This window comes from Megalobrama amblycephala, linkage group LG19 (assembly GCF_018812025.1).
Source record: "Megalobrama amblycephala isolate DHTTF-2021 linkage group LG19, ASM1881202v1, whole genome shotgun sequence".
Lineage (NCBI taxonomy): Eukaryota > Metazoa > Chordata > Actinopteri > Cypriniformes > Xenocyprididae > Megalobrama > Megalobrama amblycephala.
In genome coordinates, this window is record NC_063062.1 from 37,384,352 (window position 1) to 37,410,999 (window position 26,648).

General features: G+C 38.5%; 1 protein-coding gene across 4 annotated transcripts in view; it reads right to left on the bottom strand.

Annotated features, from left to right (window-relative positions):
* Window positions 1–26,648, bottom strand: part of kcnab1a (potassium voltage-gated channel subfamily A regulatory beta subunit 1a) — a 135,410-nt gene that overhangs the window by 17,452 nt on the left and 91,310 nt on the right. For 3 of the 4 annotated variants that reach the window (XM_048168732.1, XM_048168733.1, XM_048168731.1), the window contains 5 exons: window positions 12,097–12,134; window positions 8,582–8,661; window positions 8,455–8,499; window positions 2,431–2,475; window positions 1,939–1,982 (listed from right to left, as the gene is read on the bottom strand). In XM_048168732.1, the coding sequence (XP_048024689.1) occupies window positions 1,939–1,982; window positions 2,431–2,475; window positions 8,455–8,499; window positions 8,582–8,661; window positions 12,097–12,134 (252 nt within the window). Of the gene's footprint in view, window positions 1–1,938; window positions 1,983–2,430; window positions 2,476–8,454; window positions 8,500–8,581; window positions 8,662–11,473; window positions 11,641–12,096; window positions 12,135–26,648 lie in introns of those variants that run through there. The other variant, XM_048168735.1, reaches the window with a different exon arrangement.

The following is a 26,648-nucleotide window of genomic DNA, read 5'->3' on the forward strand; positions in this document are numbered from 1 at the left end:
ACACAATCGTGTGAGACACTTCTGGGAGGGAATTAAACCAAATCATTCTGATGACCGACTTTGGCTCAGGCAATTCAGAATGATCAAACCAACATCTGAGATGCTCTGCGATTGGTCCGCTGGTTAGTCCAGTTATAGATCCTCCATTGAGTTTTTTGCTGTGCATCAAGGGATTTATTTGGTAAAAGTGTTTCCATCTTTGTTTATGTGTACCTTTTAAAAAAAGTTATGCACATTTTTAGAATTTATGTGCATCTTGGTGTTTCCATTCCATCTTAATCATTATCATTATTATCATAATTTTTTTAATATATTTTTCAAATGTAAATTTTTTGTATGTTTTACTTAACATCAAAAATCAAAGAAGAGTTTTCAAGTTGTTGTATGCACGAATTACATTTTAAGTGTATTTTTTTTTAAATAACTTAAACCAGACTGTCATATTGTGATATAAGTTGACATGGTTAAGGGGAAGGGCTGTCATTTAATTTCACAGGACCACACATACAATACCTGTGTATTTACACAATATTTCACAATATCTGTGTATACTGAGAGACAGACTGTGTGTCTGAACCTATGTGCCAAAATTGTATCTCAGCCCACATTTATGTGTGTGTGTGGTTCAGGTAAACCCAACGTTATGGGGACAAAATGTCCCCAAACAGATGGCAATATCCGAAATCCTTGTCCTTGTGGGAAAATCTTTTGGTCCCCATGAGGAAAATACCAAATAAATCATACTAAAAAATGCAGAAAGTTTTCTGAAATGGTTAGGTTTAGGAGATAGAATATACAGTTTGCACAGTATAAAATTGATTTTGTCTATGGAACGTCTCCTTAAAACATGAAAGCACGTGTGTGTGTGTGTGTGTGTGTGTGTGTGTGTGTGTGTGTGTATGTGTGCACGCTCTGCAGCCTGACCAGACCAATAACTGTACAAAATAAAGTGATGTAAATATAATATGGCCGGTGTGTTCACAGACATGCTCCAAATGCAGGGCGCTGCAGGTGGGTTAGAGCAGTGTGTATCCTGAGCTCTATGTTTGTAAAATAGATGTCTGGCCCCAAACTTGCTGGCATGGAAGAAAAATAAGAGCCAGTGCAGAACAGCGCACACAACCAATCATTCATCGTCCATGTAACCCTGAATATCTAGGCCAGGGTGTGTATTATTTCCGTACTCTCACACCAAAGGTAATTTTGAACCTACTGATAACGTCTACTGTATGAATTACAACATAACTCATTTTTCAGGGCAGTAGTTACTGTAATATTAAAAGAATAGTTCACCCACAAATGAAAATGATGTCAGTATTTCCTAGATTTAAATTTTTTGGTGCATGACTTTAAATGGGACCTATAATGCCCCTTTTACAAGACAAAAAATAAATTCCTGGTGTCCCCAGAATGTGTCTGTGAGGTTTCAGCTCAAAATACCCCACGGATCATTTATTATAGCTTGTCAAATTTGCCCCTATTGTCCCTTTAAATGCAAATGAGCTGCTGCTCCCGGCCCCCTTTCCAGAAGAGGGCGGAGCTTTAACAGCTCAACAACAACAAAGCTGGAGAATCTCACGCAGCCAAAATGAGGATTGTCAGTAACGGTGTTCAGCCTTACATTGTTCAAACCGGAGTCACACTGATGGAGAGACAGTAACAACTTTCAGAATGAAACTGGATAAATTCAAGGTGCCTATTTGTGCCAGATGAAATTCTTGGCTTGATTCCGTGCAAAGTGTGTTCAGCGTTTGGCAAGTCACTCACATGTGTTTCTGGCTACGTCCTTGCTCTTTAGTCCTGCTATCTGTTAGTTCTGCCTGCCAGAGTGAGCCACACTAACACTAAATCCACTCAATCAATGCCCAGCGAGGAGCCAAACACACACACACACACACAAAAGCTGTGAGTGAGAAAGTTTAGAAAGAGAATGTTCACCTTCAATAATGTGTTTCCTAGAAAGGCCTCGTTCAGTCTCGGCTCTGCGGCAAAAAGGAGACACACAGAGACAGACATGCATCAAAATTTCAGACAGAGCCAAGTTAAAAGTCTAAATACATGAGACCAGACTGGCCCTTTTGCAAATGTTCACTTTTCAACTTCAAATAAAACCCTGACATATTTAAATGCTGATTATTATTCATGAGAGAGGATTTGTGGGGAAATGGGACAGGCCTTTTCTTTAGTCTTATCGAGCTCCGCAGCTGCTCTTACTCCCAGAATACTTACTCATGGAGAAAACGCTGGGTCAGCGCTTGCCCTGAACTGAGCTCTATAATTGCATTTATGAAATGTGGGAATCCACGGATGTCAGCGTTAAGTGTGCTGCCCTTTAGAATGTGCAACAGCGTGAGAGTTATGAAGTAAAAGTTCTCATGACAGGAAGTGACATACTGTATATGCACAATGAGAGAATGACAGATTACTCACTTTCCACCCCAGTAGAGCTTTGTGGTAATAACCAGACTGGATCGCCTTAAGAAAAGGAGGGAGAAGAGAGAGAGGGGAAAGTGAGTTAAAATGTGCACACACTGTAAATGTTCCAAAATAATTTTCACTCAAGGGAAAAGTTTAAACAATTAAAGATTAAACAATAAAAGCATTTGTAAATAAGTTTAATTCTGCAGTTATAAGCAAATTGTGCCAGGCTTTTGTGAAGTCACTCTCCAGGTACACTGCCATTCAGAAGTTAGGTAAGATTTTTTTTTCCCCTACAGAAATGAATACCAGAGGTGTAAAGCATTTGAGTAAATGTAATTAGTTACTGTACTTAAGTATCTTTTTGGCTACTTTGTAGTTGTACTGAGTATCAAAGATATTGGCAACTTTTACTCTCTACTTGACTCAATATTTAGCAAGTAAATGTACTTTTTACTCCACTACATTTGTGATGAGTAATGCAATTACAGATTACATTTTTCATGGCACCTAACTTTTTGTTTCTGATATAAAGAAGCGATATCGGCATCTAAGTGCATTGAAGGTATTATATCTTGTGCGTTTTGTCTTTACTCACCCAAAACTTGTCAACAATAATACTTTACGTGAATTTGAGTGCATTAACAGGTACAGTGATGGTCAGAATTATTGGCACCCTTGGTAAATATGATCAAAGATGACTGTAAAAATAAATCTGCATTGTTTATCCTTTTGATCTTTAATTCATAAAATTAGCAAAAGTCTAACCTTTCATTGAAGAAAAAGAATTAAAAGTGGGGGGAAAGTCACATTATGAAATAAATGTTTATCTACAAAACACGTTGGCCACAATTATTGGCACCCTTTTATTCAATAATTTTTGCAAACTCCGTTTGCCAAGAAAACAGCTCTCATTCTTCTTCTATAATGCCTGATGAGTTTGGAGAACACCTGACAAGAGATCAGAGACCATTCCTTCATGAATCTCTCCAGATCCTTCAGATTCCAGCTCCATGTTAGTGCTTCTTCTCTTCAGTTCACTCCACTCATTATCTTTAGGGTTCAGGTCAGGGGACTGGGATGGCCATGGCAGAAGCTACATTTTGTGCTCAGTGACATACTTTTGTGCTGGTTTTGATGTTTGTTTTGGATCATTGTCCCGACGGATGATCCAACCACAGCCCATTATAAGATTTCTAGCAGAAGTGGTCAGGTTTTGATTTTTTATCTGTTGGTATTTGATAGAATCCATGATACGATATATCTGAACAAGTTGTCCAGGACCTCCAGCACAAAAATAGGCCCACAACATTAAAGATCCAGCAGTATATTTAACCGTGGACATGGGGTACTTTTTATCCATGTGTGCACCAAACCCATCTGGTGGGTTTGCTGCTAAAAAGCTCTTTTTTTAGTTTCATCTGACCATAGAAGCCGGTCCTGTTTGAAGTTCCGGTCTTGTCTGACAACTGAATATGCTGGAGATTGTTTCTGGATGGGAGCAGAGGATTTTTCTTGAAACCCTCCTGAACAACTTGTGGGGATGTAGAAGCTGTTTGATAAATTTTTTTAGGCTTTCTGAGACTCAAGACTCAACTAATCTCTGCAATTCTCCAGCTGTGATCCTTGGAGAGTCTTTGTCCACTCAAACTTTCCTCCTCACCGTGCATTACTACGATTTAGACACACATCCTCTTCCAGGCAGATTTGTAACATCTTTAGTTAATTGGAACTTCTCAATTATTGCCCTGATGGTGGAAATGGGGATTTTCAATGCTTTAGCTATTTTTTTACAGCCACTTTCTATTTTGTGAAGCTCAACAATCTTTTGCTGCACATCAGAACTATATTCTTTGGTTTTACTCATTATGATGAATGATTACGGGAATTTGGCCTTTGTGTTTCCTCATGTTTATTCTCCTGTGGAACAGGAAGTCATGGCTGGACAATTTCATGTTCATGATCATCCTGGTGTGCTAAAAAAAATGTAAATATGAATGGGAATATACTTCAGAGATATTTTACTCATAAAATATTCTAGGGGTGCCAATAATTGTGGCCAAAGTGTTTTGGAGAAAAACATTTATTTCATAATCTGATTTTCCCCCCACTTTCAATTCTTTTCCTTCAATTAAATGTTAGATATTTGCTAATTTTATGAATTAAAGATCAAAAGGATAAACAATTCAGATTTATTTTTACAGTCATTTTTGATCATATTTACCAAGGGTGCCAATAATTCTGACCACCACTGTAGTTGATTTATTAGATGAGGAAATGACTGCAGCTGGTGATGAGGCACAAACCAGCACATATAGACTTTGACTATTTAATTTGACTTAACATTAATTTATTTATCCGCTATATTGACAAGACCTTTTTGAAGGATATTGGTTTATGTATGGCCTTTATGTGCACTTGAGCTCAACTGAGATTTGAGAGTTTGTAGACGTTTAAAAGGTTGTTGTGTCAACCTTGATTTATTTCAATATTGAGGTGTTCAGTTTTATTTTGATTTTAGAAAATAAACTTAATTTCTTATCTTACAAATCAATTGTTTCTTATTTTCACTGGCACATCTCTCAGGACTAGTGCATTTCTGAGCCTACATTCAGCATGAGTAAAATACTGAAGTAGTGTTAAAATCAGATACGAAGACTTTTACTCAAGTCGTATTGGAATTGGTGACTTGTAACTTGTAGTGGAGTCATTTTCAATGTAAGGTATCAGTACTTTTACTCAAGTATGGTTGTCGAGTACTCTTTACACCTCTGATGAATACTTATATTAAGCAAGGAGAGATTAAATTGATCAAAAGTGACAGTAAAGACATTTAAAATATTACAAAAACTGAAAAAATATGTATCACGGTTTCCACAAAAATAAAAATTTAAAGTTGCTCTGGCTAATTATGCGACTGAGAAGATTTGATTCAAGCATTTACATGCTTATTTTTTTCCTATTGATTGAGTGTTTATATGAAGCCTTTTCAATCTGATTATTTGGGTGCATGTAAATGTAGCTATTGATAATAATGAGAAATGGTTCCTGAGCACCAGCATTTTAGAATGATTTCTGAATGATAAAATGACACTGAAGACTGGAGTAATGATGCTGAAAATTCAGATTTGCATCACAGAAATAAATTACATTTTAAAATATATTCAAATAGAAAACAGTTATTTTAAATGGTAAAAAATGTTACAGTTTTTACTGTATTAATGATCAAGTAAATGCAGCCTTGGTGAGCAGAAGAGACAAAAACATTAAACAATCTTACAAACCCCAAACTTTTGAACGGCAGTGTATAGTTATGCAAATGTTGGAAAGATTAAATTCACAAGCAAATGCACAATGGCAAGGCCAACTGGAGCCTGACTGACATGTTTATCACTATATTGACATTATCATCTAGATCTGTTTGCAAAAATCAGACTGCTATGATTTCAGTCAGACTAAACAGTTTAGTTTACATTTTAAAAAGGCAAATTATGGTTTTATAGTTATAGTCTGACGGCTTTCCATCTACGTTGGCCAGCTGTTCACTCGTTCATTAGTCTCATGAGTTCATCGAACAGGAAACAGACCGTTGAGTCAGAACTGCAGAGATAGTGATGCCATTTCTCAGTGATGATGATACATGTGTAACCTTCGCCTGTAGCCATTTAGGCAATAATCTGCAGGTCTCTCCGAGTCGTTCTGCATTGTAAATTGTGTAAATTAGCTTTCACTGGTGAACTCTCGCTGTGTCCTATATTCTCAGCTCACACAAACTGAGAGATGCCCTCTAAATCGTGGCCTTACAAAATAATTAAGCTGTGAAATTTAACACAAATATTAGGCCAGATGTTGTATCATAAGTGAATTCAGTGACTTTGCATTTCACACCCAATTATCACACTGTGTAGCAAACAAACAGCTGGTGTAGAAACACATGAACTTCACACCATCATCTCTATGGAAGATTAAAGGAAAGAGAATGAAAGAAAAGGAGGGGAATGGGGAAGGAATTAGAATATGGGAGAGAGGAAGATCCAGGCAGGAAAGTAAACTGATGAAAGACAGAAGAGAGGGCAACTGGTTTCACTCTGTTCATTAAAACTGTGGATCCCAGAGGTCACTTCATCTTTATTGTACATCCATTAAACATTTACAGACACGATCAATCCGGATGTGTTCGTGAATTTTGATCATTTTGGGGGTCATGGATTTTCAGATACTGCTGATGCTGTGCATGTATGTTCACTGTGGTGGGATGAGGACATTTATTAGCATAACAGCATGGCATGTAATACAGATCTTGGATCTGTGAAGATTCTGAGTTTATAAAAGGGGCCAGATTAAATTAGTTTTGGGACAGAGTGGATCTGAACACTACAAATCAGTCTGATGAGATATGTATCAGAGAGAGAGACAGAGAGAGAGATCTTGGGAATAACATTTTAATACACTGTTAAAAATAAATGTAATTTTACAGGTAATCGTCTGTATTTTCTCGTTTTGTCATTATGCAATGAAATGCCTGTTGTTTTACAGACATTCCACTATTACATTTACATAGAATTGCTTGTATTTTGGTATTACATCAAATGACTGTTTTTTAAAAAGACATTTTCTGTATTTTAACAGAATAATGTGTAATTTTACATTAAATGATGATTAATATTTTACAGATTTTTTTTCTGCAGAAAATGGAAAAAAGGAAACAAACGTATAACTGCAGAAATTTGCAGTCATTCAACATGTTTTCTTACCATTTAAGATAATGTGTTGGTTAAAGTGAGTTTTTTTTTTAAGGTTAAATAATAATATTTGTACATACAATGTAAAAAATGATTGTGATTTTAATGGTGAAAGACTGTAAAACTGCTATGGTAAAAAACTGTTAATTTGTTAGCCGAAAGTTTCTGTACTCTATACAGTAAATAACTGTAATAGATTACATTTAAAGAAATTGTCATGCAAAACTGGATTAAAAAAATGCAAAATAACTTTTAAGTACAAAATAACTACTGTTCAAATGTTTGGGGTCAGTAAGATTTTTTAATATTTTTGAAAGAAGTCTCTTCTGCTCACAAAGGCTTAATTTATTTATCAAAAATACAGTAAAAAAACATCAATATTGTGATATATTATTACAATTTAAAATAACTGTTTTCTATTTAAATTTAAGGGGATGTGTTTTTTTTTTTGAATAATTTAATAAGTAAAAACATCAAATGAACAGCATTTATTTGAAATTGAAATCCTTTGTAATATTGTAAAAGTCTTTACTGTCACTTTTGATCAATTTAATGTCATTGCTGAAATTATTAATCACGTTGGAAAGGTCACGCGTGATGAACCGCGGTAGGGCGAAAGACGAGCATTTGTGGTTAAAAAGCATATAAATTTGTATTTTTTTTAAAATGACCAATAGTTTTACTAGATCAGACTCTTATTCCTCGTCTGGGATCATGTAGAGCTCTTTGAAGCTGCACTGAAACTGACATTTGGACCTTCAACCCGTTGAACCCCAGTGAAGTCCACTATATGGAGAAAAATCCTGGAATGTTTTCCTCAAAAACCTGAAGGAAGGTTTCATTTCTTTTCGACTGAAGAAAGAAAGACATGAACATCTTGGATGACATGGGGGTGAGCAAATTATCAGGAAATTTGAATTCTGAAGTGAACTAATCCTTTAAATACACATCCACTGTGGAAAGTGCAGCAAATAATGAATCTCACTTAAAGTGACAAATCAGTCATTTTTCAAAGTCAGCAAAAGCACTGTCATGGTGATCATAGTGGGTTGTCATCTGATGCCATGGCAAAAACCCTCACCTAGATGCTCTCGTCTGCTGGCATTAAGTGAAACTGAGCAGCATCCTAGAGATCAAAGTCCCCATCAAAAGCATGTGTGAGTAATGAGACGTAACCAATGCCAGATCCAGCAGGAACAACAACAACAAAGCTCCAGTTTCACTTGCTTTTTCATTTGTACCTCCTTTATCTTGTATTACAGATGTGCTTGACATACATACAAATCAACCGTACCTCCAGCCCTTCTTTTTGATGATGTTTCCCAGTATGACTTCAGCTCTGTAACAGACAGAGATGTTAATAAAGACTCATGGAGTAAAGTGAATTATGGGTAATCTTGTTGATGCCGAGTCATACTCACTTTCCAGCAGCATACACCTCTGCGGTGTCAAAAAGGTTCACCCCACTCTCATACGCTATAGTCATCAGCTGCTCCGCCACCTGGAAGTCACACACACACACATTGAATTAGAGATATAAGCGTCAACCTGTCTGAACCATCACTGTAAGTGTATTATGATTTTATTGCCAGAGACAAAAAAAAAGAAACTGACATGTCCTTTTCAAAACTTTTGTATCACTTGGACATTTTGAGTCGTTTAGGTGTGACTAGACAATTCAGCAGGTTCTTGTGTGTTTTTGGTAAGTCTCACAGTGGCTTGCAGGAGCATGTCAGTCTCATTCATTCAGTCATCAATAACATTTTGATCGGTGTTTTGTTGTGCAGTGGACTACAAGTGAATCTGCAGCAAAATCTAAAGGGTGAGAGTGTGTTTGCAGGTGATTAAGTTTGTATGAATATGTGCATAAGTATGGGTGTATATGGGGGTTTATTTGATTGTTCTCCTGCCTTCTGAATCTCTCATGCTCTCCCTCAGGCCTAAATCACATAAATGAATCAGCATAAAAATGAAACAAAGCAGACCACTGGATAAGGCAATGAAAGCATAGAAGATAGGAGAGTATGAGGTTTTAAATATTCACCTCAATCATCAATGCACGTGTTAAAGGGATAGTTCACCCAAAAATGAAAATTTGATGTTTATCTGCTTACCCCCAGGGCATCCAAGATGTAGGTGACTTTGTTTCTTCAGTAGAACACAAATGGTGATTTTTAACCGCTGCCGTCTGTCAGTCAAATAATGGGAGTGAATGGGAACTTCTGCTATAAGAGTAAATAAAACTTGCATAGACAAATCCAAATTAAACCCTGCGGCTCGTGACGACACATTGATGTCCTAAGACACGAAACAATCGGTTTGTGTGAGAAACTGAACAGTATTTATATTATTTTTTACCTCTAATACACCACTATGTCCAACTGTGTTCAGCACTCGGTTAGTGACGTCTGATCGCGTTCTGACAGCGGCAGTGATGTCTCGCCCATATACTTCAATGAGTGCAAGACATCACTGTCGTTGTCAGAGAGCGATCAGACCTCACTAACCGAGTGCTGAACGCAGTTGGACATAGTGGTGTATTAGAGTTAAAAAATGATATAAATACTGTTCGGTTTCTCGCACAAACTGATCGTTTCGTGTCTTAGGACATCAACAGACATCCCAAGTCTCCCGGAAGTTCCGGGAGTCTCCCGCATATTGATAGCGGCTCCCTGATGCCCGCAAATTAGTTAAAATCTCCTGGAATCTAGAGCGAGCGAGCAAGAGCGCGCATAGAGACTGTGTTTCAAACCAGCGCGCGCACGGCAGAGAGGGAGCGAAAGAGACCTTGCGTGTGTGTGTGTGTGTGTGTGTGTGTGCTAGTGTGCGAAGCGCATGTAAGACAGAGAGCATCCCGAATGGCCTTTTTCGGCAAATCAACCAATCAATTATCAGTGAGGTGAGTTGACAAGTTTCATTTCATGTGCATATTATTCAGGCTAGTTGCCAAGGCTACATGAAAACAACAAACTCCTTAGACCTGTTTAAAGTTGCAATGGAAAATAAATAAAAGCAGTTTACATAAATAGTATAAGCAGCTTATATAAATAGTAAAAGTAATCTACATATTTAAACATAATTAACGAATAATTGGATATGCCTATAGCTTATAGCTCCTTCCTCTATAAGGGGGGGGGGGGGGGGGGGGTGATGATACCTCCCTGAAATGACTTTTTGCAGGTTGGGATGTCTGCATCAATGTGTCGTCACGAGCCACAGGGTTTAATTTGGATTTGTCTATGCAAGTTTGATTTACTCTTATAGTAGAAGTTCCCATCCACTAGCATTATTTGACTGACAGACGGCAGCGGTTGGAGTTAAAAATCACCATTTGTGTTCTACTGAAGAAACAAAGTCACCTACATCTTGGATGCGCTGGGGGTAAGCAGATAAACATCAAATTTTCATTTTTGGGTGAACTATCCCTTTAATATAACATTTGAGAGCACTAATGTAAATAGATTTGGCTTGCATGGTTAATAATATGCTAAAACTATTCTGAGAGTTGTCATAATTAAAGGGGACATATCATGAAAATCTGACTTCTTCTGTGTTTAAGTTCTATAATCGGGTCCCCGGTGCATCTACCACCCAGAAAACATGAAAAAGTACAACCCAGTAACTTTGTTTTGGCAAGCCTTTCTGTGCATGCATGTGAAAAAACAAGCCGCTTCCCCTAGTGACGTAGGAAGGGGATCTTATTATAATATTACCGCCCCTTAATCTGCACATTTCCACCCACTGCACCACCATTTTGCTTTTGCAAGCGAGGCAAAGCTGCAGATGAAGAAAATGTAAGTATTTTTAAGTAATGCAATGTGTTTCTTCGGTTCAGGGAGCTCAACTTTCCATCTGTTTCCCTTAGCCTCCATACGCTCTATTACTTTATGCTAGCACAAACAAAGTTGTGTTTGACAGAGATGTATCGGTGTTACTTTTGACTCGCCCACAAAACAGCTTAGACTACTAATGTGATGTCATTTTATAAAAGACTGCTTCACAAACGAGAATTTTAAGTACTACCTAAATGCCAAGAATTGCGCATTTACCCAACATTTTGCCTATATTCAAACTCTTGCCACAACAATGTAATGTTTTGAATTATCTGTGGCATTCCTTATTTTCAGTTTGAGGTAATCAAATTAAGCTAACTATAATAATCTGTACAAGAGGAACTGAAAGAAGAGCAACTTTCACACTCTGTAGCCTCGCATTTCATACAACGTCAACTCTAGTTCATTTAACAGAAGCCTCTTAACACTTCCTTTAATCCTCCTGCGACTACTTCCACACACTCCGAGACTGTTACTCACACAAAGTGCTAACATAAAGTCCTGATTCAGACGTTGCCCTCTGACACCCCGCTGCCTCAGAGAAAGCAAATCCCTTACGACGGCAGAGAAACAAACTACCCTGTCACTCTACGCTGGGAGTCCAGTCAGATCGACTCAGCTGACAGGACGCTGAGTCATTCCACTGCCAAAGGGGAGGCGAAAACTGTGTGTGTGAGCTTGTTTAGGACGGGGTGACGATTCCAACATTTCATGCTTTATCTCTTGACAACCAGCACAGAAAGGAAGGGGCTGTTTGACCGCAGAGACTGAGGACATTTTAACCCTTCCATTGAGGCAGAAGGATGTTTTATATAAACTTGCATGCCCTCAGAAACAAATTATCATCCTCACTTGTCCTCTAGGTTGACGCGAATGTCCCTTCCATCACATCTGCGTCTGTGTGCTTGTATGTTTTACACAACTTCTAGAACAAAATGTCAGGGTTTTTTGCATCATGTGTGCTCACAAACACAGTATTTGCCATCTGCAGGCTTTTCTTGTCACTCTTGCTGTTATTTTCACTATGCTCTGATTGTAATAGTTTCATACTTTCATTGCTTCAGGTAAATGTCAGTAAAGAAAATAGAACAATTCTCACTTACTTCATCTGAAATCTGCCCTCCAAATGTCACCCAAGTGCCTGTAAAGGAAAAAGAAAAGAAAAAAATGTTGAGGACGAATTGTGATATTTCTAGCAAAAGCACTTCATTCTCATTTAATGACTGTTTGATTATCACATGGAGGGCAAAAAGGTCCAGGGGAACAGAAAACCTGCTCATCTGTGTTTTCTGTAATGGTAGGTAGATACTTTATTGATCCCACATGGGAAATTGTCAGAATTGTCCTCCACAATATTCTACTAACTATGCAATTAAGCAGCCAATTCTTTTTCGACCGTTAAGATTTTCATGTGCAGTACTGCTGAACCAATACAAATTATGGGTTGCCACGTGTGAACGAAATAATGCTGCAAATAACCACACAGTTTTGCCATATTTAGCTCAAACAAAGGGCAATTTTGGCATTAATAGAAATTATGGCATGCCACAAGACACTGTAAATTTCACAGCTAATACATGCTAACAATTTCAAATTTAAGTGAAATTATTATTAAATATTCATAAATTCATTATTAATAAATGTCTACATCTCCATCTTAAATTTAAATAAATTCAATTCATTTTTATGTAGTAAGCAAATTGGTGATGCTTAGACCACTGTCAACTATTAATAAAAGACCATAGCAATACAACAGAACTTGTGAAAAACATACACATTTCAGAGTTCACAAGTGATCACACTAGTGTGTTAGCTCTTAATGCTAAGATTTTGCTCCTCTCGATTTCCCAGGTGCTAAAAGTAAGTGACCCTAATACGGTTAAAGTGGTTTGGATAATGGATGAATGGATAAAGGTCACATGCATAGTAACGTTCTCAGTTCCTGTGATGCGGCATCTACCTGTAACCGGTTGTGTGACGCTGAAGACAACAGCTACTAGCATTAGTTGCCAGTGCCCATCTTGCGGCCAGAGGAATGAGGTTTATCTGCACAGCTCTTTACTAGCTGGCCTCCGGTACACTCACTCCCATCCGGGTCACGGCACCAATGTAATCCCTCTAGCTCAAGAGGAATTCGAGCTGGTGTCTGTATCATGGGAGGCATGTGCGCTAACAAGGAACGCTAAAGGCCGTAGCCTCTAGCATCAGTCGCTCGTGCGCCTCTTGAAGCTAGAGGAGTGAGGTTTACTTGCACAGCTCTTTACTAGCTGGCCTCCGGTACACTCACTCCCATCCGGGTCACTGCTCTAATGTAACCCCTTCAGTTCTACTCGTATCCCTCCGTTTTCGGCATGGGAGGCAGGTGTGCTAATAAGGATGCTAAAGACAACAGCTTCTAATGTTAGTTGCTAGTGCGCCTCTTGTGGCCAGGAGAGTGAGGTTTATCTGCACAGCTCTTTACTAGCTGACCTCCGGTACACTCACTCCCATCTGGGTCACGGCACCAATACAATCCCTCCAGTTCTACTCACATTGCTCGGAGCGGGATTCGAACCAACATCTCTGGCATGGGAGGTGGCTGCGCTAACAAGGACGCTAAAGGCCGTAGCCTCTAGCATCAGTCGCTAGTGCGCCTCTTGAAGCCAGAGGAGTGAGGTTTACCTCCACAGCTGTTTACTAGCTGGCCTATGGTACACTCATTCCCATCCGGGTCATGGCACCAATGTAACCGATGTCTCCAGCATGGGAGGCGTGTGTGCTAACAAGAAACGCTAAAGGCCGTAACCTCTAGCATCAGTCGCTAGTGCGCCTCTTGAAGCCAGAGGAGTGAGGTTTACTTCCACAGCTCTTTACTAGCTGGCCTCTGGTACACTCACTCCCATCCGGGTCACGGCACCAATGTATCCCCTTCAATTCTACTCACATCCCTTCGAGTGGAATTCGAACGCCCTTTCCAGCACGAGAGACAGGTGTGCTAATAAGGACGCTAAAGACAACAGCTTCTAACGTTAGTTGCTAGTGCGCCTCTTGTGGCCAGGGGAGAAAGGTTTACCTGAACAGCTCTTTACTAGCTGACTTCTGGTACACTCACTCCCATCTGGGTCACGGCACCAATGTAATCCCTCCAGTTCTACTCGCATTGCTCCGAGCGGGATTCGAACCGACATTTCTGCCACGGGAGGTGGCTGCACTAACAAGGACACTAAAGACCGTAGCCTCTAGCATCAGTCGCTAGTGCGCCTCTTGAAGCCAGAGGAGTGAGGTTTACCTCCACAGCTGTTTACTAGCTGGCCTATGGTACACTCATTCCCATCTGGGTCATGGCACCAATGTATCCCCTTCAATTCTACTCACATCCCTTCGAGTGGAATTTGAACGTCTTTTCCAGCACGAGAGGCAGGTGTGCTAATAAGGACGCTAAAGACAACAGATTCTAGCGTTAGTTGCTAGTGCACCTCTTGTGGCCAGGAGAGTGAGGTTTATCAGCGCAGCTCTTTACTAGCTGGTCTCCGGTACACTCACTCCCATCCAGGTCACTGCACTAATGTAACCCCTCCAGTTCTACTCGTTTCCCTCCGAGCGGGATTTGAACTGGTGTTTTCGGCATGGGAGGCAGGTGTGTTAATAAGGACGCTAAAGACAACAGATTCTAGCGTTAGTTGCTAGTGCGCCTCTTGTGGCCAGGAGAGTGAGGTTTATCTGCACAGCTCTTTACTAGCTGACCTCCGGTACACTCACTCCCATCCGGGTCACGGCACCAATGTAATCCCTCCAGTTCTACTCACATTGCTCCGAGCGGGATTCGAACCAACATCTCTGGCATGGGAGGTGGCTGCGCTAACAAGGACGCTAAAGACCGTAGCCTCTAGCGTCAGTCTCTAGAGCACCCCTTGCAGCCAGAGGAGTGAGGTTTACCTGCACAGCTAGCTGGTACACTCATTCTCATCCGGGTCACGGCACCAATGTAACCGATGTCCCCAGCCTGGGAGGTGTGTTCGCTAACAAGAAACGCTAAAGGCAGTAGCCTCTAGCATCAGTCGCTAGAGCACCCATCCAGATCACGGCACCAATGTAACCCCTTCAGTTCTACTCGCATCCATTTGAATGGAATTCGAACGCTGTTACCAGCATGAGAGGCAGGTGTGCTAATAAGGACGCTAAAGACAACAGATTCTAGCGTTAGTTGCTAGTGTGCCTCTTGTGGCCAGGAGAGTGAGGTTTATCTGCACAGCTCTTTACTAGCTGGTCTCCGGTACACTCATTCCCATCCGGATCATTGCACCAATGTAACCTCTCCAGTTCTACTCGCATTGCTCTGAGGGGGATTCGAACTGGTGTTTCCCTCATGGGAGGTGGGCATGCTAACAAAGACACTAAAGACTGTAGCCTCTAGCGGTACAGTCGCTAGTGCACATCTTGAGACTAGAGGAACGAAGTATACTTGCACAGCTCTTTACTAGCTGGCCTCCATTACATACCGTCTACGTATCCACTTTTACATTTAACATTTACATTTCATTAGATTGGAACATTTCAATTTATTATTTAAGATTTATATTCAAAAATCACCTCACCATCAAAATATTTACTCAATCCCAAATATAATAAAAAGTGTGACATTTGAAAAACGCACAATATCTCCTAAAGTGTGATCAGGCTAATTATGGTGTCACTCCAACTAAATTATGGATCTGCTGTTTTTATCCAGTTACTCGCTCCAGCAGTGGGAACCTGCAGCGGAGAAGCTTTACCTACATCTAACAGCTGCAGATTCAGAGAAAATACTCCAAAGAGCTGTAAATCCAGGCCAGCAGAACAGAAGTTACAAGCTCAGCCAACAGAGCTTATAAATAGCAGCTGCTGTCTGACTCAGAGATGTAATGCTGCTGTGGCCGTACGGTGGAGAAGACCCTGAATTTACGGCACATTGCTTATGTAGCACCGGGATATTGGGAAACGTTCTCCGCCTCCGAGGCTGTTACGCTATGTTTTAATGAGGCATGGAGATCTATTTTAGCGCAGGGAATTATCATAACTTTAATCCTGCCCACTCACTCAGTGCTGCAGTGGGGTCAAGATGTCCTATATTTAATCGCACTCTTCTACAAAATGCTGCTGACATCAGCAACCACTTTCCTATTTCTAGATATCCCAATAGGAGGATTTAAAAAAGCAAAGCAGTAATATATGGAATTTGTACTTAAGTGAAAACACTATGGCATTTCAAACCCATGTGACTTACTTTTTTCCATCGAACACAAAAGGAAATAACAGTTACTCATTTTAACACAATTACAGATACAAGTATGCAGAAGCACCATAAAAGTATAATATAAGCATCATAACTGTAGTCCAAATGACTTGTTTGCTATATTATGATGACATTAGCTTTGGGTGATGAATAGATCCAAATTTAAGTCGTTATTCACTGATAATACTGCTCTCCAGCGAGCTGAACTTAAGACCTGGACCAGTCTGATTCATGAACGAATCTTTCAGACCAGTTTTGTGAACTGAATCAACTGATTCATTAAAAAGATGAAGAATGAATCTTTCATGAACTAACATTGCTACTTCTCTCATTAACTGACCTGGACTTCTTACACAAAGCTATTGTATGACTTGGACATCGTATGGATCACTTATGGTACTCTATGGTGTTTGTTTTATTTATTTCATTTTACATTCTGGAGGTTTCATCATGTGGGTTAATCTTTCCTTTAATTTATTTTTTATTTTTGGTCTCTACAGTACGGAAGCTTGTTTCCGTCATGAAATAAAAAATAAAAAAGGTAATTGCGAATTTTTATCTGACAATTCTGACTTTTTTCTTGCAATTGTGAGTTTATATTTCGCAATTCTGACTTTTTTTCCCAGAATCGTGAGACATAAACTCGCAATTGTGTGTTACAATATCCAATTCTCAGAATTGCGAGTTATAAAGTCAATTTTGTAATAAAAACTTGCAATTGCGAGTAAAAACACAATTCTGACTTTATATCACACAATTCTGACTTTATAACTCGCAATTGTGAGTTTAAATCTTGCAATTCTGAGAAAAAAGTCAGAATTGTGAGATGCAAACTCGTAATTGTGAGGAAAAAAAGTTGCAATTATCTTTTTTATTTTTTTATTTAGTGGCGGAAATAAGCTTCCATACTACAGAAGTCTAAACTCAAAGTAAAAGTAATTTTTGGTAACACTTTAGTGTTAACTAGTTGCTTATTATCATGCATATTAGTAGGATATTGGCTGTTTATTAGTACTTATAAAGCACTTAATAATGCCTTATTCTGCATGACCATATTCTACATCCCTTAATCCTACCCAATACCTAACTTAACAACTACCTTACTAACTATTAATAAGCAGTTATTAGAAGTTTATTGAGGCAAAAGTCATAGTTAATAGTTAATACTGAGAATTTGACCCTAAACTAAAGTGTGACCATAATTTCTAACAGGATAAGAATTATTACTTCCACTTATTGAGAAAAAAAAACAGTCATTTCCACCTAGGATTTCTTAAGCATAACTTTCATTATCAGTAAATACATTCATATGTTACATATGTGGCCTTCGTTTCTACTTTGTGTTTAACTTCAGCCGAGGATAGAGATGTCAGATGTGGATAAGAGGCAAGGTCATTTTAAGAAGGACAGAGGTCCAGCGGGTCAGTGACATGCAGGCACTGTGCTGATGGCAAGAGTGAAATTGTGAAAACAAGGGAGCAAATGAACTCCCACAAGAAGTCAGATATATGACGTGCGAAGCATGCATGTCACTTATGGGAAGGACTGACAGCGCTTTAAGCAATAAGAGTCCTCCACACACAGACATTTCACAAGCAGAGGCTGACAGGCGATGCATGTAAACACATTCTGCACTTATTTTTCAGAGTGCAGAAACATTTGATTAGAATTCATTGTACCTCTGCCTGAGAAGTTCGATTTCACATCCTTGACCTTAAACTTAAACAGCATTTATAATTAAACAGGCTAGCTCAGCAGATCATCCATGTGATTGACATCACAGCTTTGGGCAGCATGTATAAGGTCAGTATGACTGTGCAGAAATTCATTGTTAATTCTAAGTGTCCTCTTGCTCTCTCTCACTCTTCCTCTCCTAGTGCATTAGTATTTTGCTCCAGCACCCCGGATGTGTCAGCTTTAAAATGCTAATAGTCCGGTTTTAACCTTCTCTGTGTGAATTTTTTCTCCGTGTAGAATCATTTTGATGGATTTTCAGAAGAAGACTTTCTTGAGAGTTCCTTCAAACCAGGGTCAGAAATGAACTTTTCCCTTGACTTTACTTAAATTTAACTAATTAGAATACTGTAAACTAGTTGGTATAAATAAAAATACCAACACCAACACAAAATGCAAAGGTGGAACAGAAGCTGCATCTGACATGGCTTTTGTTTATTCACAGAGTCTGCTCAAATTTGAATTTATATGTACATGTATTTACACAACAATTGCATTATGGAATAGCCTAAAGTATATTAAAAAAAAAAAAAAAAAAAAAAGAACTCATTACAGGGTAGGACTGCAATGACAAGAAATATTATTGTTGATTATTGCTCTTGATATTGTAATAATGATTGATGTCGATTATTAGAATACATAAAGAAAATGTTTTCGTGTTTGGCAGCATATCATATTCTGGCTACACAGACAAAACTAGCCATGAATTAGTTTATAGCTTTTACGCATTAGAAAATCAAGACTTAACAATGGTTATTTTAAACTTTTTCATTTTTTATGTACAGACAACAATGTGGTCAAAAAAAAAAAAAAATTCCGTTCACATGGATCACGAAAAACGGGCCAGTAGTTAAACATGATGTCACCGTTTACACAAATTTGTGTAGTTTATCTGGAGACGATAACACTATTGTTTTCAAAAACTTGCACTTTGAAACCCGTTTTCAAATGTTTGTGTTTTCAGGCCCCCAAAACGCTGTTGTCATGTAAATGAATGGCTAAAATGCATTAAAAATTTTCTGGTGTCGTGTAAACAGCCCCTTAATGGCCATTGCATTCATAAGCTCAACAGAAACATTTGTGAATGATTAAAACGATACAAAAAAAAAAAATAATGTGAGCAGATCTAAATGTAGATCACTTTTTATTAATTTTCACATTTCACTTTGAGACAGCCGTAATAGATTTAATTTATTGTGCAGGGGCATTTTTTGCCCCCTCATCTTGAATCTGGGGGCATTTTAGTTCTTTTGCTGGCATTTTTACCCCAAGCCCGCATTAATCTCTGGCCCTGCTTCAAACTGACCCTTGAGAAATGAGGAGAGTGAACTAAAGTGAAAACAGTCCAGAGTTAAATACTGAGTCCTCATATTCACTGAAGTTGCGGTCACAGTGACATTTCAAGGTAATTTTGCAGACAAATTATGTTCATTGTCAAAAGTTTCTGTTGTCAGCAGCACATAAAGGAATGACCAACATGAGCAAAAGCGAAATATGAGTGGGGAACGTTTTTGCCCTCACACGAAACTCTCAATCGCATGATTCCAGTTGAAATGACGGGATTTCTCACACAAAAACAACATGGTAAATACATGGTTGCTTTTGGTACTTTATTGTTAGTGCATGCCAACAAAATTTTGTCTTTAAATTGCTGGTTAAATATATTGTCTTTTATGGATTTTTGTCTAAATGAAATGAATGTCATTGGAGTGTCATGCATTTGGCTAAATGAAATATTTAGTGTATTCTGATTTTGTAGGCTGGACTTCATGCCTATGTATGTTATGCTACATCACATTCAAATCCCCTGCAGCTAAGCAGATCCATACGCAGCAAATGTAAACTATTTGGATTACTTTTCGAGAATATATATATTACAAACAAACAGAAGGTTGGAAAGAATTATGCATTTATTTAAAAAAAACTCTTTTTGACAACTTTATATAGCATATAGCTGCAGGACAGGTTACATTATGAGGGCAGCACTGATTTATTTACTCAACTGATTTGTTAAATAACTTCAAATAAATTGAAAGTTATAACTTTAACTGTAATGTGTATATTCTGTTTTGATTTTAGTTTTCATTGTGTGTTGTTCTGATTGTCTGTTTGACCTAGTGCCCGTCCAAACTTAAAAAAGTCACCCTTGTGTTTTCATGTGTACAGCCAATCCGTATATTTTGTGAAACGATGATATCATCACCCCACGCCTCGACACTAGTCAGACGCCGCTACGTCATGTAACAACAACAACAATAGAGGACTACATGCTTGTGTTCGTGCCGCAGAAGCTACTGAGCCTATCAGCTTTACTAAAGTAAAGCTTTATTTCTAAGATTTACTAAAGTTTGTATACAGCGCGCAAGGATTATACTTCTTCTCCATTTTTAGTGCATCTCTGTGGCAGAATTACAGCGCCACATACTGATCTGGCATGTATACTACATCGTTTTGAGCCGGTTTCAGTGGTTTCATGTGTATGCAGATATTTCTTGAGATGACACCATGTTTACAGATTTTAATTTTTTTAGAACAAGGAAAAAAAAAAGATCAGATAGGGAAAGCTCTGGCTTTGTGTGGATGTGGCCCTAGTTTCCCAGTATTTGAATGATCCCACTCACCTGTTGCTTGTTAAAGGGTTAGTTCACCCAAAAATGAAAGTTCTGTCATTTATTACTCACTCATGCCGTTCCACACCCGTAAGACCTTCGTTCATCTTCAGAACACAAATTAAGATATTTTAGTTGAAATCTGATAGCTCCATGAGGCCTGCATAGCCCGCAATGACATTTCCTCCCTCAAGATCCATTAATGTACTAAAAACACATTTAAATCAGTTCATGTGAGTTCAGTGGTTCAATATTAATATTATAAAGGGACGAGAATATTTTTGGTGCGCAAAAAACAAACAAAATAACAACTTATTTAGTGATGGCCGATTTCAAAACACTGCTTCAGGAAGATTCGGAGCACAAATGAATCAGTGTGTCGACATCATTTTAGTACATTAATGGATCTTGAGGGAGGAAATGTCATTGCTCCCTATGCAGGCCTCATGGAGCTATCGGATTTCAACTAAAATATCTTAATTTGTGTTCCTTAGAATAATGAAGGTCTTACAGGTGTGGAACGGCATGAGGGTGAGTAATAAATGACAGAATTTTCGTTTTGGGTGAACTAATCCTTTAATTAACTCATTAGCTCTTTCGGTTTCTCTGTGTAATTACGTTTCCTTCAGTTTGATTTTGTTCTCTGTCCGATATTCTGTTCTCCCTTAGATTTTTTATTAAGGACTGTTTATTCTTTTGAATTTTCTTCGTTTTGTGTGCTCATTTCAACCTAAGCGTGACATTAACTTTATATATTTTTAAACTAACTTAGTATTAAAAACTATATTTGTTTTATATGTTTTAAAGATGCATTCATATCCATATTTAAATCAACTCCACACTCCATCCTGTGATGACTTTGCCCAAAAATCAAATCAAATTCACCAGAAAAATCCCTTAAACCTGTGAGGATTGCACTCTCCACTGGATTTTATTCCAATTCCCAAAATCATTTCATGTTGAACCTGACAATCAGGCAGGACCAGTGCCCACTGTTCGTGAAATCACTACTTACCTCAAGAAACCGGCAAAGGGATCAAACTCTTCCCTCTCTAAACCACAAAAAAAGATTGTTGAACTGCACTTTGAGTCTGTCTGTTTAACCTCAGCCTGAGGGACGTGATTACAAGAGCTTCAGAACGACAGAACTTTTACCGTGATGAAATTCTGAGGTGTTTACAGAAATAAACATTTCTGAGCCTCTGAAACTTTTTCATGAGTGACGTTTTGAGGTGAGTAGGATTCCTCCTCAGGGTGTGGGAAATGAACCAAAGGCCAATGTACGAAATAATCAAAAGTTTCATTTTTGTGTGTACATTAGAGGCAGACCTAGAATTTACTTTACAAACTATTCACTTTACAACTACAACCAGCTGGCAGAATCCCTCCGATTCAATCAATGAGCAGATGGCAACAAGTAACAAATAACCTGGGAAAAGAAAAAAAGAGAAGGACTGAAAGAAATATGGAGAATTCAATAACTTTGCTTTCATTTCCACCCATCTCATTAGCCTTGATCGCACTACATTAGGGAATTGCCAATATCAGTCAGTTTTGTGCTCAAACAGACCATTGCTACAGTAAATCCCACATATCTAAACATTCTCAGTAATAGGCTCACACTGGCAACCTGGGGAGCCTGTATGGCAATATAACCTGCTGCTTAATCACTGTGCATCTTTAGAGAAATTAACTATGACTGTGGTCTGCAAGTACTTTTTCACCACAAATGCTCATCTTGCACTGCGATGCGATGCGCCACGCGTTACGTAATCACATTGTAAAGGTCACGTGTGACGTAGGCAGAAGTACTGAGAAGAACTTCAACCTCCAACTTCAAAATCATCTGACATTGTTGTTTTACCTTTTTTGTAAAGGCTGTTTGACTTAGCCTTTGCACATTCGCATGACCTTTCCAACATGATTACGTAATGCGTGGCACATCACAGAGCAGTGCAAGACGAGCATTTGTGGTTAAAAAGTATATAAATTTTATTTTTAGAAAATGACTGATCATTTCTCTAGATAAGACTCTTATTCCTCGTCTGGGATCGTGTAGAGCTCTTTGAAGCTGCACTGAAACTGACATTTGGACCTTCAACCCGTTGAACCCCAGTGATGTCCACTATATGGAGAAAAATCCTGGTATGTTTTCCTCAAAAACCTTCATTTCTTTTAGACAAGAAAGACATCTTGCATGACATGGGGGTGAGTCAATTAGCTGGAAATTTTAATTCAAAAGTGAAATAATCCTTTAAATATTCGCTTGGTTATCACCAAAGCTCGTGCTAATTTGCTGTAGATCATCAAACATTGTGCTGCCTGTCTGAAATCAGTTTCGTAAGGTGCCTTGGTGCGCAAACGCTGCCTGCAAAGTCATTGAGACAACAAGTCAGCTGCCTAAGTTTTCTGATGCAGGAAAACACAGAATCATTGAACTATTGCTGCGCTCACACCATTAGCATAACATAATTAGACACTCCACTCTGAGATGTTAACACTGGTAACGCTATCGATGCATAAATGAATCTGTGGTACAGCGGTCACATGGTACAAGTCAGAGCTCTCAGAAAATTCAGAGCTTACAAGTTGTAATTACGAGTTCTACAAGGCTTTTTACAAGCTGGAATCCCATAATTATGGTAATTCTGCCCATGAGAAAGCTTTTCAAGGGGATATAAGAGACTACTGAACCTTTCAATCCAATGTCAATAACTCATATTTTCTGTTGATAAAGAGAAATGACTAAAGAGCTTATATATTTAAAGGAGTTTGTTTTTAATAACATACTAGCTTGTCTGACCTGCTCTGCAGTGTCATGGAGAATTGTGTGAAGCTGTCGGTGAACTCCTGCCTTCCCTAATGCAGTTTGGCAGGGTCCGCGGCAGGCAGCCGTCTCTGAGCGTGCTCCCTGCCTAAACATTGGTGTAGCACCACCCGTTCTGTGCACTTGTGGCATTATGGGAGATAGCCAGTTGGCAGCATGCTGACCTTTGCATGAGACGGCTTCCTGCGCGGCTGCTCTCAATTTTGCTCGTACAAAAATCCTCCTGGACAACTACACCTCCACCAACTCCAACTATCATCTTCACTCAAAGAATCTTTTTCTGTTTTTCTTTTGGCTTATGATGACAATTAATGAAATTTGTAAAGTAGAAGTGTGACAAACTAATGAAACATTTATTTCTGTCACCTTTAAAGAAGCACTGTGAATTTCTAATATTTATATTAGTCTAAAGTCTTTCGTTGAGCAAGGCTGTGAGGTAAGTCTGTTCTTTTTCCTCTTATATTCTCCGAACAAACCCACACAGTCTCTCTGCTGCACACTTAACCTGCCTCTATATTTAACTCATTCTGTTCCTTCTCTGCAAGAGAGTCAGATATCCGTTCACTCTCTAGGGTTTGATTTGAGAAATCAGAGTTACATAAAAGATTCTTAACTTGTTATGGAGGCGGACATGACCTCACTCTCACCTCGACCTGTCTGCTGTGCTCTGCTGGAAATACAGACGTGACACAGCACATGAGCCATCCGTTTGACTCACAGAGTCATGACTAACACACACTTTATCTTCCTGAAAATGATATTCGAAGATTTTAGTAGTGAAAAACCTGTGCTGTTCTCAGTCAAATACAAGCTGCATGCTTCCACTGTTCACATTTGAATTGAGCTATTTTCTGTCGCTCATAAACGACACGAAATAGCTTCATTAAAAGGACTGCAATTATATAAGTACTGAATCGTTTTTGATTCAAAATCATTCTTACCATTTAAAGGTGCCCTAGATTGTTTTTTTACAAGATGTAATATAAGTCTAAGGTGTCCCCTGAATGTGTCTGTGAAGTTTCAGCTCAAAATACCCCATAGATTTTTTTTTTATAATTTTTTTATCTGCCTATTTTGGGGCATCATTAACTATGCACCGATTCAGGCTGCGGCCCCTTTAAATCTCACGCTCGCTGTTCCCCGAGCTCTCGACTATATTACAGTGCATTTACAAAGTTCACACAGCTAATATAACCCTCAAATGGATCTTTACAAAATGTTCGTCATACATGCTGCATGCATGCTTCGGATCATGTGAGTATAGTATTTATTTGGATGTTTACATTTGATTCTGAATGAGTTTGATAGTGCTCCGTGGCTAAAGCTAACATTACACACTTTTGGAGAGATTTATAAAGAATGAAGTTGTGTTTGTGCATTATACAGACTGCAAGTGTTTAAAAATGAAAATAACAACGGCTCTTGTCTCCGTGAATACAGTAAGAAACGATGGTAACTTTAACCACATTTAACAGTACATTAGCAACATGCTAACGAAACATTTAGAAAGACAATTTAAAAATATCACTAAAAATATCATGTAATCATGTCAGTTATTATTGCTCCATCTGCCATTTTTCGCTATTGTTCTTGCTTGCTTACCTAGTCTGATGATTCAGCTGTGCACAGATCCAGACGTTAATACTGGCTGCCCTTGTGTAATGCCTTGAACATGAGCTGATATATGCAAATATTGGGGCGTACATATTAATGATCCCGACTGTTACGTAACAGTCAGTGTTATGTTGAGATTCGCCTGTTTTTCGGAGGTCTTTTAAACAAATGAGATTTACATAAGAAGGAGGAAGCAATGGAGTTTGAAACTCAATGTATGTCATTTCCATGTACTGAACTCTTTTTATTTAACTATGCCAAGGTAAATTCAATTTTTGATTCTAGGGCACCTTTAATGATTCTTTTGAGTTGGTTCTTCTCAATGACTCTTTGAATCTGCTTAACACAGTGATTAGTTCAGGGGTGCGTTTCCCAAAAGCATCATTAGCCAACTAAGTTCCGTCGTAACTAACATAGTTCAATGATTTGGAGTTTCCCGAAACCATCGTTCAAACGAACATTCGTAAACTGCATCGCAAACTTGTGTGGTTGGAATGACAGCTCTCTAACTGTAGTTAGAAGCACAGTTTCTTGTTTTTATGACATGTGGACTTAATAAATCATTACCTTGAGCAAAATAAGCAAGCTGACATTAAGTACAATGTATATCTTTTGTATATTTTGAATATATACAAATGTCATTTACATATTTTAGTTTGCCAAGAGATTTTAAGCACCGTTTTTGAAGAGTGTGCATGTGCGTACGTGCTCTAGTACGTAAGAACGAGCCTATGATTGAATCTGGAAATAAAGCAAAATAACTGAGAAAAACGAGAATTAGTCCTCAGATTCCACGACCATAATTTATAGCAAAAAATCTAGCATTAATTGGATTTCAAACGGATTCATTTAAAGAAGTTATTACTCCAGCACCTGCGTGACATCATTCACCAACGTGTCTGAATGACAGGTTTGCGACAATACGGTTTCGGGAACTAGTTTTGTGACTAGTTAGTTTTTTGTTCAATGATTCATCATACTATGGTAGTGAAGCAGCGAGTTACGTCATTGTACGGGAAACGCACCCCGGATTTGTTCACTGATTCATTGAGTGACCCTTTCTAGTGAGTCAGTGATTCATTTACTCAACCGATTCATTAAAAAACAAAAATATATTTTATTCTCAGTGAATCCTTTGAATCTCTTCTCACCAAAATGACCAGTTCAGATTTGTACACAGATTCATTCGGTGACCCGGTCTGCAGGACAGGTTACATAATGAGCGAGTCACTGATTTATTTACTGATTTGTTAAAAACTAGAGAGTTGAACAAAACAAATGTTTATTATCAAACGATCTTATGAATCTGTTCACCGAAATGAGTCGTTCAGTGACTGTTTTTGGAGGAAAGGTTGCATTATGAGCGACTCACTGATTCATCAAGCAATTCGAGTTATTCATGAACAAAACATTCCTTTATTGTCAATGAATCTGTTCTGGAGGACAGGTTACATTATGAGCACTGATTCATTTACTGATGCAACAATGCATTAAAAAACAGTCGTTTTAAATTGATCTACTAAACTTTATAATTTGCATTTAGCAATGTTTTTCCCGTTGTCTTATCCATGACGGTATCAAAACAGCCCTGCCGCCCACCTGTTGCACACACATATGATA